Source organism: Dermacentor variabilis, chromosome 4 (genome assembly GCF_050947875.1).
Source record: "Dermacentor variabilis isolate Ectoservices chromosome 4, ASM5094787v1, whole genome shotgun sequence".
Classification (NCBI taxonomy): Eukaryota; Metazoa; Arthropoda; class Arachnida; order Ixodida; family Ixodidae; genus Dermacentor; species Dermacentor variabilis.
This window is the reverse complement of record NC_134571.1, coordinates 112990351-113008459: the sequence shown is the minus strand read 5'-3', so window position 1 is coordinate 113008459 and position 18109 is coordinate 112990351. Positions and strand designations below refer to the sequence as shown.

Sequence of the window (18109 nt, the reverse complement as noted above, 5' to 3'; positions counted from 1 at the left end):
ACACAACGCTCTCAACACGCGCTTCATGACGGAGTGGAGCTTCTCAACGGAATTCGACTGTGGGTGGTACACTGAGCTGTGTAACAGCTTTACCCCACACCTTTCGAGAAAAGTTGTCGTCAAAGCGCTAGTAAACACTGTGCCCTGATCTGATTGAATTTCTGCAGGAAAACCAACTCGCGCAAATATGGACAGTAGTGCATTGACTATCTCAACTGAGCTGAGTTCTTTAAGCGGCACTGCTTCAGGGAACTTTGTCGCTGGGCAGATCACAGTCAAAATGTGTCTGTACCCCGTGCCTGTTACCGGCAGAGGTCCCACAGTATCAATAACGAGCCGTCTAAAAGGCTCCGTTATGATAGGTACCAATTTCAACGGCGCCCTTGATTTGTCCCCTGGTTTGCCCACCCGCTGACAAGTGTCACATGTCCTCACGAAATGGTCTGCGTCCCGAAAACACCCTGGCCAATAGTACTCTTGCAAGAGACGGTCCTTAGTTTTCTTAACTCCCAGGTGTCCGGACCACGAACCCCCATGCGACAAGCGCAACAGATCCTGGCGATAGCATTGAGGCACGATCAGCTGATCGAACTCCACTCCTCTTCGGTCTAGATACTTCCGGTACAGGACTCCACCTCTTTCCACAAAACGCGCAGTTTTCCTGGCGATACCTTCTTTGACATTGCAGCGCACGTTTTCCAGGCTGCCATCCTTTTTTTGCTCGGCTATCAAAGCCGACCGGCTGACTCTTAGCAACCTATCAAGTCCGTCTGACGTAGGCGCGATGAGCAAATCTGTAGATAGCTCTTCTAACTTTCCCGTGTCGGGCGGTTCCTCTCCACTATCTGGCGCCTTTAACGTTACAGACTCAAGTTTATTCAGTTCGGGCGTGCTCGGAATATCAGCTTGCTGCGCCTCTGACCCTTTTTCGTTGTTTGATAACGTCGGCCCCGCAACTATCGCCTTTGCAGCGAGCTCCCGAACCTTCGATCTGGTTAAGGCCTGAACACTAGCTTCACCAAACAAAAGCCCCTTCTCGCGCAGGAGGTGATCGGACCTGTTTGAAAATAGGTACGGGTACTGGGGTGGCAGCATAGATGACACTGCGGCCTCCGTCTCAAGCGCTCCGAAAGGTCCTTCAATAAGCACTTTTGCTACCGGCAGACACACGCTATGAGCTTCCACGGCTTGCTTGATCCATGCGCACTCGCCCGTGAACATATGGGGTTCTACGTAAGATGGGTGAACTACATCCATCGTAGCTGCGGAATCGCGAAGCACTCGGCACTCTTTCCCGTTCACGAGGAGGTCTCGCATGTAAGGCTCGAGAAGCTTCATGTTCTCGTCAGTGCTGCCTATTGAAAAAAACACAACTTTTGGTGTTGTTTCCGGACACTGCGCCGAAAAGTGACCCGGCTTCTGGCACGTATAACAAACGCCCGCTCGCCTCATCTCGAACCGCTTTCTGCGTTCGGCTTCGGCTGCCGCCGTCTCCTTAGGTTCGGTCGCACTGCTTCCACTCGCATCCGCACTACGCGTGTTCCCCTTTGCTCTCATGGGTGTGAACTTCGGCCTCTCAAACTTCGAGCCAAATTCACCCTTTTGACCGTCCTTAGCTCCGCGAGCCCGACGCGTCACAAACTCCTCGGCTAGCTCAGCGGCTTTAGCCACCGTACAAACGTCTGGCCTATCCAAGACCCAGTATCGCACGTTATCCGGTAACCGACTATAAAACTGTTCTAGCCCGAAACACTGCAGAACTTTATCGTGGTCACCAAACGCTTTCTCTTCTTTGAGCCACTCCTGCATGTTCGACATAAGCCTATACGCAAACTCTGTATATGACTCACTTTTGCCTTTCTCATTTTCCCGAAACTTCCGACGGAACGCCTCCGCAGACAGCCGGTACTTTTTTAGCAGACTCGATTTTACTTTGTCGAAATCCTCTGCTTCCTCTCTATCCAAGCGAGCGACTACGTCGGCCGCCTCGCCGGGTAACAAAGTGAGCAAGCGCTGTGGCCACGTTTCCCGAGAGAACCCCTGCTTCTCGCACGTTCGCTCAAAGTTAACCAGGAACAAACCAATGTCCTCTCCAAGCTTAAACGGCCGCATCAGGTCAGTCATTTTGAACAATACTCGTTCTCCTGCACCGTGTGCCTGACTTCCATTACGAGCGCGTTCCATCTCTACCTCGAGACGCTTCATTTCCAAAGCGTGTTGACGCTCTTCTTTTTCTTTCTCTGCTTTACGTTCACGCTCTTCTTTCTCTTTCTGTTCTTTAAGTTCGCGCTCCTGTTTCTCTTTTTGCTCTCTAAGTTCGCGCTCATGTCTTTTTGACCTCTCCTCAATAGTCTCAAGGCATTCCGACAGCTCGTCATCCTCAGCCTCTAACTCAAGAATAGCCTTTAGCAGTTCAGGTTTTCTTAGTTTGTCTGAGACATCCAGACCCAACTCTCTTGCAAGCTCCAACAATTTCGGTTTGCGCAACGACTTCAAATCCATGGCTGCTCTGAATGCTGCTTTCTCTACTGCCTATTATTGTCTTGCCGCAACTAACCCGGCAGCAACGACAACCACAATTACCAGCTCTGTTTCTGACACTAACAAAAGCCTGGCAAAGCTCAGAAGAAGAAAGTCCCGCACTCACCTAACCTCGCAGGCAGGAATTCCGCGCAGTCGTTCCGCTGCAGGCAACCAGTCGTCACACAGGGCTCGTTGCACTGCTCCCGGATCGTCGTTGAGCTGCTCAGCATACTGTCAACTGCATCTCTTTGCTGCTGGCCTCCGTTGTCGCGATCTCGCCGCTGGCAGACAGTTGTTTGAAGTCGTAGGCGATCTCACCGCTGGCAACCAGATGTTTGGGATCGGAGGCGATCTCACCGCTGCCAACCAGATGTTTGGGATCGGACCGCTGGTACGATCTGTTGGGAACTCGGCGCTGACGCCCGTGGTTGTACCTGGGTCGCAAGCCCCAAGGGTAGCGTTGGCCTGGCGGCCTGGGGTACAACTGGAAGCATCCGAAGGTCCCGGCAAAGCATGAGTCGACTGGTAACAACGAAACTTGTTTATTTTAACATCGCAAAGAGTTGGCGGTCAGGTTTGATCGTAGTAGAGAGACGGGAGAGCACTTCACTCAACAGAAGAAATCGGAGCCCTCCCTTTTGGCGTCCGGGGGCAGCTGTTTTTATACTCTCGCAGTTGAGGGCAAGAAGGAACCCCTCAAAAGACGAGCACGTGAATGTACAATGGGCTAATGGTGACGCACACTGTCGTAGCGATGCCGTAGCACCATGTCGAGCACGATCTCGTAGCACCCTGTCGTGGCGCTGCCGGTCGGACACAATGACTGTAACGAGAAGATGGTCCCTGCTTTGGCATCGCCTGTTTCGGGCATAATGACTGGAACGAGATCCCTGCTTTGGCATCGCCTGTTTCGGGCCCAATAACTGGAATGAGATCCCTGCTTTGGCATCGCCTGTTTCGGGCACAATGACTGGAACGAGATCCCTGCTTTGGCATCGCCTGTTTCGGGCCCAATAACTGGAATGAGATCCCTGCTTTGGCATCGCCTGTTTCGGGCACAATGACTGGAATGCGAGGATGATCCCTAGGCGGTCGCCTCGCCGCAGTCGCGCCTGGAAACACCTGGCGATGAGTGTTGCGGTGACGACGATCGGGCCAAAATGTCCGCCGCCCCGCCGCAGTCGCGCCGGCAAAACCACGTGTCGCAGGCGAAACGCAACAGTGTCTGGGATGCGGCGCGCGCATGAGTTCAACAGCCAAAGAAGCAGCCGTTCGAACGTCGCGAAACATTGTAAGGGTGTGCGGATGTTCGAAACTTTCGAATGTACGAAACCTTCGAAAGTAGAATTTTTTGAAAACAATCTACTTTCTTTTTTTTTTTGCTTTTGTAAGCGGCGTTTCCCGACATTTCTGTGCACAGTTGGCTACGCATCAATCGAGATGAAGATTGTCTGCACGGGGTCATTTACACGTTTCGGCGTCCTCATAATGCCGTCCCACTGAAGCGTACAAACACACGCATAAAAAAATAACCGATCGGTGGCTCAACGCGTCGGAACGGTGCTTGCTCTGGTCGCAGAAAAGCACTCAGTGTTGGGAACATACTGGATGGATGGTCGGTATGGTGAGTATAAACACAATGGATTGACACAATGCAAGCCTGCGGCTTAGCAAGTCGAAAAAGAAAAAAAAGATGTGAGTCCTATAATTTAGCGCACATTGTTTGCTTTCTTTTTTCTTGTTGTTTTGAAATTCATCAACCAAAACGATAAAATGGGATTGCCCTTGCCTTTCGTCGTAAGGTGGCATGGCGTTTCCGTTTGTATTCCATTGCATTTTTTTTGCCCTTATCACATCATTGTCCACCTCATTTCACGATATCTTTCACTTTCGCACAATATGTGCTATGCTGGCCTGTACACCGGCATCCTGGCTTATGGCTCATATAACCATCTTTGTATTTCTTAGGTGTACTGAGAGCACTATGGGATATCCGTACAGGCTGTACGAATATGGTTGTACATGGTTGCTACACATTCTGATGTGGGAAAGAAATGAAAGAAGGAGCGAGCATTACGTCACTCAGCCAGCCTTAGCAAGGCAACTTTTCGTGAAGACATTGTCTTCGCTATTTCATTGATATAGTCGGCTCAAAACAGGTGACCTTTGAGACTCGATCAGCGTACTGGTCGAGAGTGTTTGTTTCCCAGTAGTTCTTAATCGATGCGCACTTGCTATATTATTATTATTATTATTATTATTATTATTATTATTATTATTATTATTATTATTATTATTATTATTATTATTATTACTCGTAGTAGTAGTAGTAGTAGTATATTGTACGACTGCTCTGCCGTATCTGCCTGTCGAGCGGCTGCACTAAAGCCTACCGGACGCCCTGACGGGAGAATCACTTGTTGGGCGGGCTCGATCATTTGGCATCAATAGTGTTGCGTAATGCTCCTTTCTTTCATACCTCCATGCAGGTACCTTATATGACATTGTGGATGACAAGTTCTTTTGATTGCTCCCTAATCTTTCGATGTACAAAAGTTTGGCGAGTTGAGTTATACAGCTTTACTTCTAAAAGCGTGAATGAAGAAAGAAAAACAAAAAACGGGGTAAGAAAAAAAAAATAACCCGTGAGCGTTGTATATCCTCTAACCGAAGTGACAGTTTGGCGAGTTTGGGGAGCTTTCTCCTGGCGGACACAGCGCAAACAACGGCGCGGGCCGATACAAAGAAAGAAGTGACGGTGCAGGTGCTGGACTGGCAACTATGAATATTCAGAATGACAACCCATTTCCAGAGAAGCTCCACGCTTGTGCGACCTGTTGCGGCTCGCTCTGCCTTTACCAATGTTTTGTGTGTCCATTGATACAGGTATAGGTTGTCGAACCGTGAGAGAGAGAGGGAACAGACGAAGCAGCAGGATCGACACTCACACTGGGCACGTTGTCACCGGAGCACATGCCTTCGGAGAGGAGCCGGTCTCGGATCTCCCAGGCGAAGATGGAGGGACACTCGCGCTTGAACGCGGCGATCTTGCCCACAACGTCCGGGGTCGCCACGCGCGGCTTGCTGCCACCGATGGCTCGCGGCCGGATAGAGCCCGTCTCGTAGTACCTGCGGATCGAGCACCGGCTTAGAGAGACGCTATCAAGGGTTAACAACGAGTTATGCACAGGCAAGGTTTCATCTAGTCGCTGTATCCACATAGCGCTATATAACATAACATAACATAACATAACATAACATAACACATACATAAGATAACATAACACATACGCACACAGCTAAATCTATAACTTGTTGCACGATGGGCTTTCCTGCAAAAAATATAGACGTACTGATGACACTATAGTGTCTACGGGATCTTCAAGTATGGTGGTTCAGCCAACACGGGAATTGTTGTTGTTGTTCTCCTTAGTGGTTGTGGCGCATACCTACAGTGGGGGATCGGCCATGAATCGGGTGGCTAAACTGATGGGCAGATGCACAGATTTGTCTGAACGTCTTCCTCCTGGCTTCAGACCGCTTCGTGACTGCGCGAGTTCCCCATGCCGTACAAATTCTTGCTTTATAAGTGCTACAATTCGCAGTGTTTGTGCTCGTGTGCGGAAACGCACGGCTTTCACGTGTTCGGAAAGCCAGTTTTCTCGGAAATTCAAGCTGCTAAGAATGTCAGAAGCCACAAACCTGGACGACGATGAGGTAAACCCATGCACTAACCATCCTTCCCATGGTAGCCGAACGATCGAAACGCCACAGTTCCTTCCCTATAGCAATTTGAGCGGGAAACTCTATGTGTTGGACTAGTTGCAGGGCTCGCTGGGCTATCTATGTGGTGAATAAACAGCGCAAAGGGCACGTCGCAGAGAGCTGTACAAACACCGTTGCGTAATTTATTGCGCTGTTATTCTCGCAACAAATCTGTATAGAGGTGATTCTCCACGTAACCGTTGCACATTTTCCCGCGCTTCGGCAGGGGATAACAGTAACCTTTAAACGCACCTTCCGAGTATCTTGGAGACACATCCGTTGGAGACTTGGAGGATGCGCGAGATGTCGCACGGCCGGGCCCCGGAGTGCGCCAGCTCGACGATCTTCTGTCGCGTCGAGTCCGGCAGAGGCCGCCCGTTGACATACACGCCCCCGAGCTGGTTGACGCCGCTGTGCCCTGCGAGCACGAGAGGACAGGGGAGGAAGGTAAGATGACACACGCGGTTGCACGAAACGAAGCGGCATCGAGTCAAGAACTTCAGTTCGCATTGTATAGGAAGAGAAGAAGAAAGAAGGACGAATGACAGCAGCATAAGCAGTGCACACGACTCCCTTGCCTGTTAGCGACACGTTCTTTTTCAATTTAGCGACCGGCGACATTTTCTAGCGACGTGATAGAACAAATGGCGACATTTTAGCGACCTTGTAGTTAAGCAAGTTGCTTCAAAAATAGCCTTCTACAGAATGCACTGTATTATTCAAAAGCTACATCTGAGCGGTCGAATATGGCTGTATGACGTGTAGGCTCACGTGATCATGGTGAGGCAATGGCTGTCTTCAGAGGGTTCAGTGTGCTCACAAAACGGAAGTTTCTTTCTTTCTTTCTTTCTTTCTTTCTTTTCGAGACCAATTTGAATGGGTCTTAACTCTCCGGGTTATGTTCTTTCACCAAATGCGTTCGGTTGGTGGACATTCACAAATTTTATTGCGAGATTTATAACGCAGCAGGTGAATAATAATAATATATATATCGCCCGTAGAAAGGTGTATCATGCGAATAGCCGGGCTCGTTCACGCGAGCCTGAACACACTGCTTCCTTATCGCTTATGTTTTGGCCAAGTCAGTACACACGTATAGAGCCTTCGGGTATAGACCATGGGGCGGAATCATGGTATTTGACCCGCATAATGGTCATGTAATTGCCATCGCCATGTTAACGTGCCACCTTGTGCGCGTCTTGCAGGACTTGTCTATCATTTCGAATAGTGCCCAGAGCTAGAAAAATTTCTGAAATAAAGCTGACCAAGTGCCTTTACGTGATAGGAAAACCATACTGCTTGTGGGTTTCTTTTTAATCGTGCTGCAATTGAAACCTCACAATCGGAAGGAAAACGCCGAATTTCAGCTGTCATCGTCCGTTGTTATGCAAGCATAATAGCAAAGTAAACACCCACCTACATCTTGCTGGTGAACGCACTGTTTTTTCCTCACTGACACGGACCCTTGACAAACGTGAGACGTTTGTTTAAATGGCTTACGTCATGATAGGACATATTATAGTGTTCCAAGACGCCTATATACACTACCCTAAAAGTTACTTGGAAGCTTTATCGACAACTTTAGTGACATTCAAGCGAAATTTAGCAGAAATATGGCGACTTTCTGACTCACTTTAGTGACACACTTAAAAAATTATGGCAACACTGCGTCCAACCGAGGCGCGGGATGATGTGAAAAAGTTGTTTGTTTGTTTGTCCAAAGTAAACTCCAAGTGATGATTGGGCTTCTCTGACGAGCTTTAAGTACTATATGTATAGATTTGAGCTATAATGTTATCCCGTGAACTGAGTTACGGATTTTAAGAAGCGAGATGAAAGTATAACCCGGAACAGGAAAAATTCATTGAGAGAGAATCAATCATGTGGAAACACAGTAGCCGGTGCATGTAGACACAAGAAGGAAGCTATCGCGCTCTTTGTTATCTTCAAATGTTCGTTATAACGATATATATATATATATATATATATATATATATATATATATATATATATATATATATATATATATATATATATATATATATATATGTGTGTGTGTGTGTGTGTGTGTGTGTGTGTGTGTGTGTGTGTGTGTGTGTGTGTGTGTGTGTGTGTGTGTGTGTGTGTGTGTGTGTGTGTGGGTTGATTTCTCGTCAAATACGAGAAATCAACAATGAATGACACGCAAGAAAGCACAGGGTAATTAATGGAAATGAGGTTGGATGAAAAAAACAAGTTGCCCCAGGTGGGATATATATGCGTAGACAAACAGAACGAAAAGACTGGGAAATCTTCTCGACCTTGGCAATGCGCCTGCCGACGAAAGGGTTATGTAGTGCTTGTTCAACGGGCCGAAAGTTTTCTCGCAAACGAATTAAATACGCAAGTGTAATGGTGGCGCAGGAAGCATTAAAGTTCGCTTGAGACCAACACGTGGGTGCAGGTCCTCGAGTCAGTGAACACGCGCACTACTTGAAAAGAATCTTTATTTTCACCCCTGCTCACTTCTGTGTCGCAAAGTTCACTGGAGTGAGGCCGGCGCGCTTTTAACAAGGAGAATGTATGCACTCAAGTGCATTAAAAAAGGCTCGCTTCAGAATTGAGCACAGAGTGGAACGCTTTCCTTTTTTTCGACAAAATTCAGAACCTTGGATATGGGACCGGAAGTTTCTTGGTAGAGCAGGCACATTGCTGTCGCAGGGCGAAGCCAAATGAGTATCGAAAAAAAGAAAAGCATCAAGGCACCCCTTAGTGATTTCTTTTAACGAAAACAAAGATTTCGCCGCATAATATTTTATTGTAACTTTGTCTGTACTAATCTGAGCCACGAGAGGGACCTAAGAAAATGGTTTGGCCGTTGCAAAGGGACTTGGGCGCACGAAAGGGCTGACAGATCGTACCCAGCACATCAGCTCAGTAACGGCTCCTCAACATTGCAGGGCATGTTCATTTCGTAAGCCACTCAACACCACGCCCTGCACGAAACCACTTTCGTGCGGTCGTACACCCAAGACCTACGTCTTGTGAAGCACCGAATTGCTTTCCTCTTTTCTTTCGGGTATACAGAGCCAAGAAGACCTCCCGCAGCGTTCCAGCATGCATGCAGTTAGTTACATGTCTTAACTGACGTCGCCATCGCGTCTCGCCCGCAAGCAAAAAAGTGCGCGCGATCCCAGTTTCAATGTCGCAGGAACGCGTGGGCAAATACGCTAACCCGTGTATCATGAAAACCGCCCGGCATCCCCCCATAACCAGAAACCACCGCGTTTTTCCTGCATGCGTGTAGCGATCTCGCGACGCCCGCCACAGGCGACGGCGGCGACGACCTCCCGCGGCGTAGCCCAAAGGCTTCTTCTCCGTTCGAGGACCTTAATCTGCTAAGCCCTCTCGAAGCGGAGCACATACGTATAGGCAGACACACACACACACACCGTGCGCGTTTGTCGTCGTCGCCACAGCCCGTCGCCGCATCGTTGTCAGGATACACTGCTGCCCTCCTTCGCGGTCGGCTTCCCTTGCTTCTTTAAGAAAAAAAAAAACTTTTGTGTATGTTTGCCCTCAGGTACACGACGGCGCGCCGCTGTAATTGGGGGCCCGACCGTGGCCGCGGGAGACGAGAAATGCGCCGCTTTGCGCGCTTTTGTGCGGCTCCCCTCGACCTTCCCCGGTCCCGCGGCGGTGCGGTTCTTTGGCGACCCGTGCCCCGCGGCCGACCCTGTGACTCGATGATGTCAAACCTTTCTCCCCGGCCTGCACGTTCGTGGGTGCGCGGAGAGTTTTTTCCCGCAGGTGCGGCATCGCTTGGTCGGCTGCGCATGCGCGCCCAGCAGTGCTGCAGCCGCGGAGCTTGCGCTGACGCTGCGCAATGTCCCTGGTGCGACGCAGATCGGTGTGTATACAAACAATCGGAAGCAAAATTGAAGACCACAATTTCCACGAAAGAAAAAAAAAAGATAGACAAGTGAGGAAGAAAATAAAAGGGAGAGTATCACAAGCATTCAGCGATTCTTCCAGCTCTGGACTCTCTGCGCTCATTGACTGCGACGGCAGCAGGTTCTCGCGGACACTGTGAATATTAGCAAGAACAACTATGCAATGTTCGCGACGCTGTCTGTCTTCGTCCGCTAGGCAGCATTGCTCGCAGTAGCCCCCGAAACGCTTGCACAGGCGCCACCACTCGGAACAAACACCGCCAAGAACAAACACCTCAAGAATTGACAGCCGCGATTATATTCATTGCATGCGCGAACCCGCCTTATCTCAGAGGTTAATGCACCCGGCTCCCGAGTGCATATTGCCATGGTGGTGTATGAATTCTATCTCAAGGGGTATAGGCAAAGTTTTGTTTTTATTCGCATTGTGATGACGATGAGAATTACGAACAAAATCATGGGCTTTAACGTCCCAAAGTGGCACGCGGCCATGCCGATGAATTTCGGACATTGCCCTTTCGGCAGTCTGTCGAACTTCGCCGCAGTACGCCTGCGTGACTCAACGGGCAGCATTTCAAACGATCGGCTGGCTTTCGGATAGCGACGTCGAGGGGGTGCTTTCTTCTCTATATTAACACGCGCCTTTAGGGCACTTGGTGCGGATTAAGTGCTGTAAATGCATATGTTTTAGAAGGAAGCGCCCTTTCAACGCTGCTAACGGAAGGTTGTTGGAATCTGGTTCGTCTTCTGAAATATACTTTTGATAATGCATCCCGTTTAGTAACGTCGGTATATAGCGGTGAAGTTGAACAGATTGGCGAAGGGGCAATGTCCAAAATTCGTGCAGAGCATGCTATGAGAGACGTCGCAGTTGGATAGCACGAGATTCATTTGTCACCAAGAAGTCGTGGAGATCAAGATTAGGAGGTGGCCCTGACAGTGGCTAGACGGACGGACGGGTGGACAAGCGAACACCTTAGTGCCAGCTTCGAGCTGCTGCCGCCGCAAGAAAAAAAAAATGATATTGCAGCCCACACGAGGAACCTGAAATCCAGCGGCATACAAAGCGTGCGCGCAACTGATCTACTGCATGTCCCAAATTTAGACAACGTAGCTATGAAAGTAAAATTACTAAAATTTTCTGAGCCTGCGTCATTTTCAAAATTTTGCGTACATTGGAACGCAACACACCATCTTCCGTATTAGAATGAATGTTGCATCATTCCTAATTTGCTATAAATACAATGTCGCTGTCGTCGTGGCATTATCATAAAGCGACCGTACATAATTGAGACCGGTAGGCTGCTCAGTCTCCAAATTATGTTAAAGGCTCATGGTACCGTCGTATAATCTGTGCTGACAAACTGTACAGTAATTGAAGGAATGCAGACGACGATTTAACAGGGGCCATTGTTCATTCAACTTGCCTTCTCGCTCGCAAAAGCCAAAAGGATGCCGTTCACTTACGAATAAAACTCATGCTATAACTTTTTGGGCGGGACCACCTGTGTCTGCGTGCCATGTTCTTAATCCTCCTATACTGTCGTGTGCACAATTTGTGCAGCACTGCGCGTAATAAGGTTAGCTTGAACACTACAATTATTTGCTTACTTCTGTTACCTGATGTGCTTCATTTTCTTTCTTTCTTTCTTTTTTACCTTTATTCGCTTTACCGTATGACAGCCATTTTGCGAATTGTTCATATACGGAACGATCGAAACAAGCACTTTAATAAGAAGAAAGGGAAAAAAATACAATGAGATAGCGAGGAAAATGTTGCCTGATAAGGCAGTGCGCAAAATTATTTGACTGTCAAAATCGACCCTCAAAGGCCACTCTGGAAGCCGCCGTTTAGGAACTTACGCGTGAACAATTCATTGCCACAACCACGCTGTATATAGCACCGTCCCACTGCACAATGCACGCATCGGTGCCGAACAGTAACGGAAGGCATGACTGGAACGCCGATGAGTGACCATCACTCTGTAGAAATACTGCATGCATGCCCTACGCGAAGCACACTCTGGAAATAGGGTGCCCAGGTGGCCAAAGACAGAAAAGCCCAACAAAATCGGCCTCCGCTACAACGCGCGTAGACACGCCGGCTCTTCCGCGGACAATTCAATCAAACGCAACTGGGGCGTGTGTCTCTTTCCGAGTCCAACTCGCAGCAGCGGCGCGAAAGGGTCTCCTGGGTCCGAGCGGCGCGGCGACACGAGAACCGAGTGTGCTAAAAAAAAAAAACAAAAGAAAAAAAACAAAAGAAGAAAAGAAGCAACCAATAAAGCAACAAAACAGAGCGGCGGCAGAGAGAAAGCCGCACGATTGAACGCGCTCGGCCGCGATCAGCCTGGGGCCGTGGCGGCGCGATTCGGAACCGCGCGCCGCCTGCCATTGTAGGCCGCACAATGCTTTGCGGGGGCAGCTTTAAACGCGGGCAACCGCCAAAAGAACCGAAAACCGCGAGGAGAGGGGGGAGGGAGACTGAATCGGCCGCCCTTTACCTTTGGCCTCGCCGGGTATGCTGCCCACTCAGCCATCATCTGAAGCGCGCACGCACGCCATCAGTGCTTCTGCTGCCGTCGCACTGGGCTGTGTGTATACCGTAACCAACGCGGGCCTTCATGCTCGCTCTGTGTGGTCGTCCGTGTATACCTCATGCGCGCGTATATGTATGAGTGCCGTGCATATTGTCACGTTGCAGTAACAGTGTACGGCAGACCTAACATGTTGCTTCAGGTAGGTATCATATAAAATAAATTGATATGCACAGTGCACGTCATAGATACACAACATATACTACACAGAACACGCTAGTCGACAGGCAACATACAAACAAAGCATATCATTAATACCAGTCCCGCGAATGAAGATTAAATGTCGTTACGGTACGCAAGACGTACACGCAGCCTAAATCTATGGGCCAATTGTGCACGTCGTGTATAGCTCAAGGCATGACGGCCTATGATGAATATACGGTGTGGACGTTGGGGTTCCTTCTGATGCGAACAACCTGAACGCGTAGATTAGGTGACCTACTGCATGTCTTTCCGTACGTTGAAAAAAACGAATGCTGATAATACTGCTAGTTAAGAGCCGCGCTCTTTATTGGGGCCAACTTGTGCCAAGAAAAGCGAGTAGCACTACTATCGCAACGATAGCGGCGAGCACAATCGTCGAATCCTGAACTTACGGATCGAGTGCGTCCCCCTATTTATATACGACCCATCGTATACATCCAATATTAATCGCTGGTAATTGCGTACATTCCAGAATGTAGCACAGCAATTTTCGTGACGCGCGCATAATCTGATACCCGACACACCTGCTTTGCTTTAGTATTCGCGACAACGTTGAATAAATGTCGAATACTGTAGTACAAGTGCGTCTATCACCGAGCCAACCACTTGGTAACACTGAGAGTTCGGGGAAAACGAACACTGGCACAAGTAAAGCACTGACGCGTGGCGATATTCGCGCGCACTTCCGTGCGTTAAAGAAAAAGAAGAACGCGCAGGAGTTATCCAGGCTAAATTTGCACAAACTGTGATGTGGCTTCACTGCAATGCAGAAACATTTGGCAGCAATGCGCACCCTCACGGACGGGCCGCATAAATGAAGTGCTCTGGGCCGAAGGCGATAGATGTCGGGTTGGCGAAGTGGGAGATGGGTTGAACGGATTTGTCGTGGGGCCACAACAAGTATACCCTGGTGAAAAAACAAAAGCGTGGCGCTTCAAGAGATTGCAAGCTCCGCGCACGAATTTCTCTCCTGTTGAGAGGCGCAGAAGGTCGCTCTTATTTTTCTTTATTTATTACTTTAGTTTGAATAATGTCGTGCAGTAGACTTTTCTTTTTTTCCTGGAGGGTTATATTACACAGAACTTTGCATCACGCTGTGGTGCTTTTTGCTTGACTTCAGTTCTTTGTTTGTTTCTTTTCCCCCCGAGACCAGTGACACTTCATGGATTCGGAGATTCATGGATTCATGGATATGGATATGCATGGATTCATGAATGGATTCATGGATTCATGGATATGCGCAAGATCGTGTCATGCGCGCAAATACACGGTACACTCGTTCGAACACCGAGTATAATACTTCTTTTTTTCGTGCGTGTGCGGTGAGGAATAACAGCGCATGCATGGATTTAGGGAAGGAGGGGTACCATAGGGATAGAAGCAATGAGAGATTGAGATACAATAGTCGGCTGGCTGCAGGGAAAAAAGCTCTCCCAACGTCCCTGTCTGTTTTCTTTCTTTCTTTTTTCGAAACTCGGCCCTGCCCCGGTCTCCCTTTTAGCGGTGTGAGTACAAGCGCCGACTCGCGGAGAAAGGTGCGTGGTTTCCCCGCGGACAACACTGGACGACACGCCAGCTGCGGCTGCAGCTCCCCCGGCTTTCGAGAATGCGCGACACGTGGGGCAACGAGGCTCGATTGGCAAGCGTGACGATGCGCGCCCCGAGAAAAACGCCCCGTTTAGCGCGCTGATTGGCGTTCGAGAGGTTTTGCTTTCTTCCCCGCGGTTCTTCGACCCCCCCTCGCCCCCGCGTGCCTCACCTGGCACCAGGTTTCGTAGGGAGAAAGACCTCCTTGGTAGGGAGGGTCGTCGTCGCCAATGTCCCCTGACAATCAATGGCACGACGTCCAGAGCGTGCGCGCGCTGTCGGGCAGTCAAGAGTTGTATAGCAGCTTCGACACGTTCCCGCCGAGCTTGTATACGTGTACGAGTCAACGCGCGCTTAAGAGTTCTGTTTGCATACAGACGTGTATTCGAGCAAATATGGGACGGCAAAGGCTTAGCTTGAAAATATTTTTTAACTGTAACACGGTTCATGGGGAGCACTCTTCCAAAAGGTTTGAGTGTTGCAGGGAGGGGATTGGGGGGGGGGGGGGCAGGTATAGGGCAATACTGTTTTGCTGTCTTGAGGATTCCCTTTATTATACTCCTAAGACGACAAACTTGAGGGAGCAAGAAGCGAGGTTATGAGAAGGTGGAACACAACCACCCAAATAGTGTACTGGGCCGCGATTACGTCGTCGCGATGCCTTTTTCGATGCTATTCACTTTCCCGCTTCGTCAGTCGCTGGAGTGATGCTCCGCCCGCGTTGTCAGTGCGATCATCCGGCCGCGAACGGAATCGAGTGGAGGGCGTCGCTATAAAATCGTGGCCATGGGCACAATTAAAGCCGACTGGACTTTTAAACAGTTTTTTTTTTCGAATCAGCGTGCACATTTGTTAATCTGCCACGAAAGGTAATAGCATAAAAGGAAAGGTACAGTTCATGGACGTCACAAGTAAACCAGTAAAACTTATCACAAATACATAGCACCCAAGGGCCGGCAAAATGAAACGCTTCTATTCCAATGCTACTGCTTTTTGAACTTGGCCAATGGTCGTTACAACCGGGACGAGAAAGGAATACACTCTAAAAACTGTTCGCACCCTATGTGGTGTATATTTGTCCCAGAACAATAATCGCCATCTGCCTTGCTTGCGTTTCCTTTCTTGAAAACTCGGCGCTCGCTACTTTCCTGTCGAGAATGCTGCGTCACACTGATAACGCGCATGCCGTTCGTGACTGGGAAGTACCGGGCTCTTAAAGAAAGGAAACGCGGGCAAGACAGATGACGATTATCGTTGTGGGACAAAAAGCACCCCAAAGGGTGCAACTGTATTTAGAGTGTAGGATCAAGCCAGAGTAAACCACGTATTATACCGGTGTAGTACCCGCCGTGGTTGCTCAGTGGCTATGGTGTTGGGCTGCTGAGCACGAGGTCGCGGGATCGAATCCCGGCCACGGCGGCCGCATTTCGATGGGGGCGAAATGCGAAAACACCCGTGTGCTTAGATTTAGGTGCACGTTAAAGAACCCCAGGTGGTCAAAATTTCCGGAGTCCTCCACTACGGCGTGCCTCATAATCAGAAAGTGGTTTTGGCACGTAAAACCCCAAATATTATTATTATACCGGCGTAGTTACAGATAGGTTTTAGAAAGACGACCGCGTCAATGTTACAGCGAAGCTGCCTATGGCTAGAATCCCGGGATTTCTTTGAGGCCTAACGTCGACAGAAAACTATCATCATCTATGGCTCATAATCTCAAATGCAATGCCTCGTACCCCCGTAAGGTAGAGGCTATACAAGCACTCAGCAAAGTGAATCGAACAGTGCATACATTCTTTGTAATCACGCATATATACAACATACAGAACAACATATGTTTAAGTACAGAACGAACTCAAAACGAGCATCCGAACCACATAATTGATGATAAGGCGTTTCTGCGCATACATGCAATGCGACGCACGTAGCGCTCCCCGCATACGTTTCCCCGGTAAAGATTACTGCTGCGCAGGCTGCCGCGGCGACGGCAGCTTGACTGTAGCATACGAAGCAGAAAGTGTCGTAACTACATTTTCGTACATAAAAGAAGAACCCGCGTGGCAACCGATTGGTGTTGTGACAGTGCTATGGGAAGGCCACGTACGTTGTACTCCTGAAGCGCAGCGGGCGTACCAGGCGCGGCGAATTTCTCTTCTCTATGGTCCACTCTTCGTAGGTGCACGAAGCAGCGGAGCAAGCCAAGTCGCAGGCCGCCGAAACGTTTTAGGCTAATAAATACGTAAGGGTTGAGTTGAGTTGTTGTAGGCTACTGGTGGGATTAGCTTTGCAGTTGCTGCCGGCAATTGCTAAAGCGCATGTGAATGTCGCTATACGTGAATAACTATACGTGAAAAACTATACGTCGCAATGGGTAATCGTTCTAGTTGTCGTTTACAACTTCGCTGTCCAACCACCTTCCCAGCGTGTACGGGAGACATTTTTTTTATACAAAACGTCGTCTGAACCAGTTTTTTAAGAGCAACCTTGATATAGCTCGGGCCTAACTCTGATGCCGCCTATATTTAAATACCTGTAAAACGCAGAAATGCTTTTCTGAGATAACCACAGGACCGACTTGAATGATACATGTTCCATATGAAAGTTACATGTAGAAGCGGAATTCTGATTTCCGGCATGAACTTCTTTTACAGAAATTACCGAAAAAATGGTAAACTCAAAAATAAATGGAGCTAGCAAGTTAGCAAGCTTGTAGCTCCGCACCAGACACAGATGTCGCGATTCTCTAAACTGCATCCGTTAGAGCATCTCAAGTGGACAAATTTGTTGTATTAATTTACAGCTTACGTGGATTTCTTACAATGCTTACAAGAGTCCTGTAAAAGTTCAATTCACAAATTAATAATATATTTAACAGAGTGACAGGCGTACACAATATATCATGTTTTGTCCGCTTTGTAAAGGCATAGTTTTACATAGTTTCTTTTGTTCATTGTTGAGCTATAGCGAGTTGTAAACTTGATAGTTTCGTTCTTCTAAATTTTGCAGTTTTGAGCCATCTTTATATATATATATATAAAAAAGAATTGACGGCCTAAATCAGAAATGCGTTTTCTACAGTCACTCTATTTTTACTTCTTATTTAACACGGAACAAACCTCGTCAACTTCGGCGCAGTGGTCGCCGAGGAAAATGAGTTATCCTTTCCCGTGTATTTAGACAGGAGCCCTCGAGCTAAAGCTTCCTCTTAAGAGCATGAACTTCACGCAGCTGATTCCCATGGACATACCTTTCGCGCTCGTTAAATAGCTCGGCATTTCGGCCATGGAAAACAGCCCAGCGAAAAGCGTGCTTCCGACGCACTTGAACGTTTCTTTGAAGAAATTAACACGTGTGTATTAAATGCCCGCATTGGGTCGAGTTATGTAACGCAATCCACTTCCACCTTTTGTATTTGTGAGCGCTTGTTGTCTAATGTGTGTGCCGTACTCGTCTTTGTGCGCCTTGTGCGACAGAGCTATATAGCTATGAGCAAAACGCGAA

The 18109-nt window shown here is 48.6% G+C and overlaps 1 protein-coding gene across 1 annotated transcript in view; it reads right to left on the bottom strand.

The window, feature by feature from the left end:
* LOC142579622 (paired box protein Pax-6-like) overlaps nt 1–18109 on the bottom strand; it is a 95975-nt gene that overhangs the window by 32325 nt on the left and 45541 nt on the right. The window contains exons 2-3 of the mRNA XM_075690013.1: nt 6541–6706; nt 5472–5652 (exon numbers count right to left, since the gene is read on the bottom strand). Of these exons, the coding sequence (XP_075546128.1) occupies nt 5472–5652; nt 6541–6706 (347 nt within the window). The remainder of the gene's footprint in view (nt 1–5471; nt 5653–6540; nt 6707–18109) is intronic.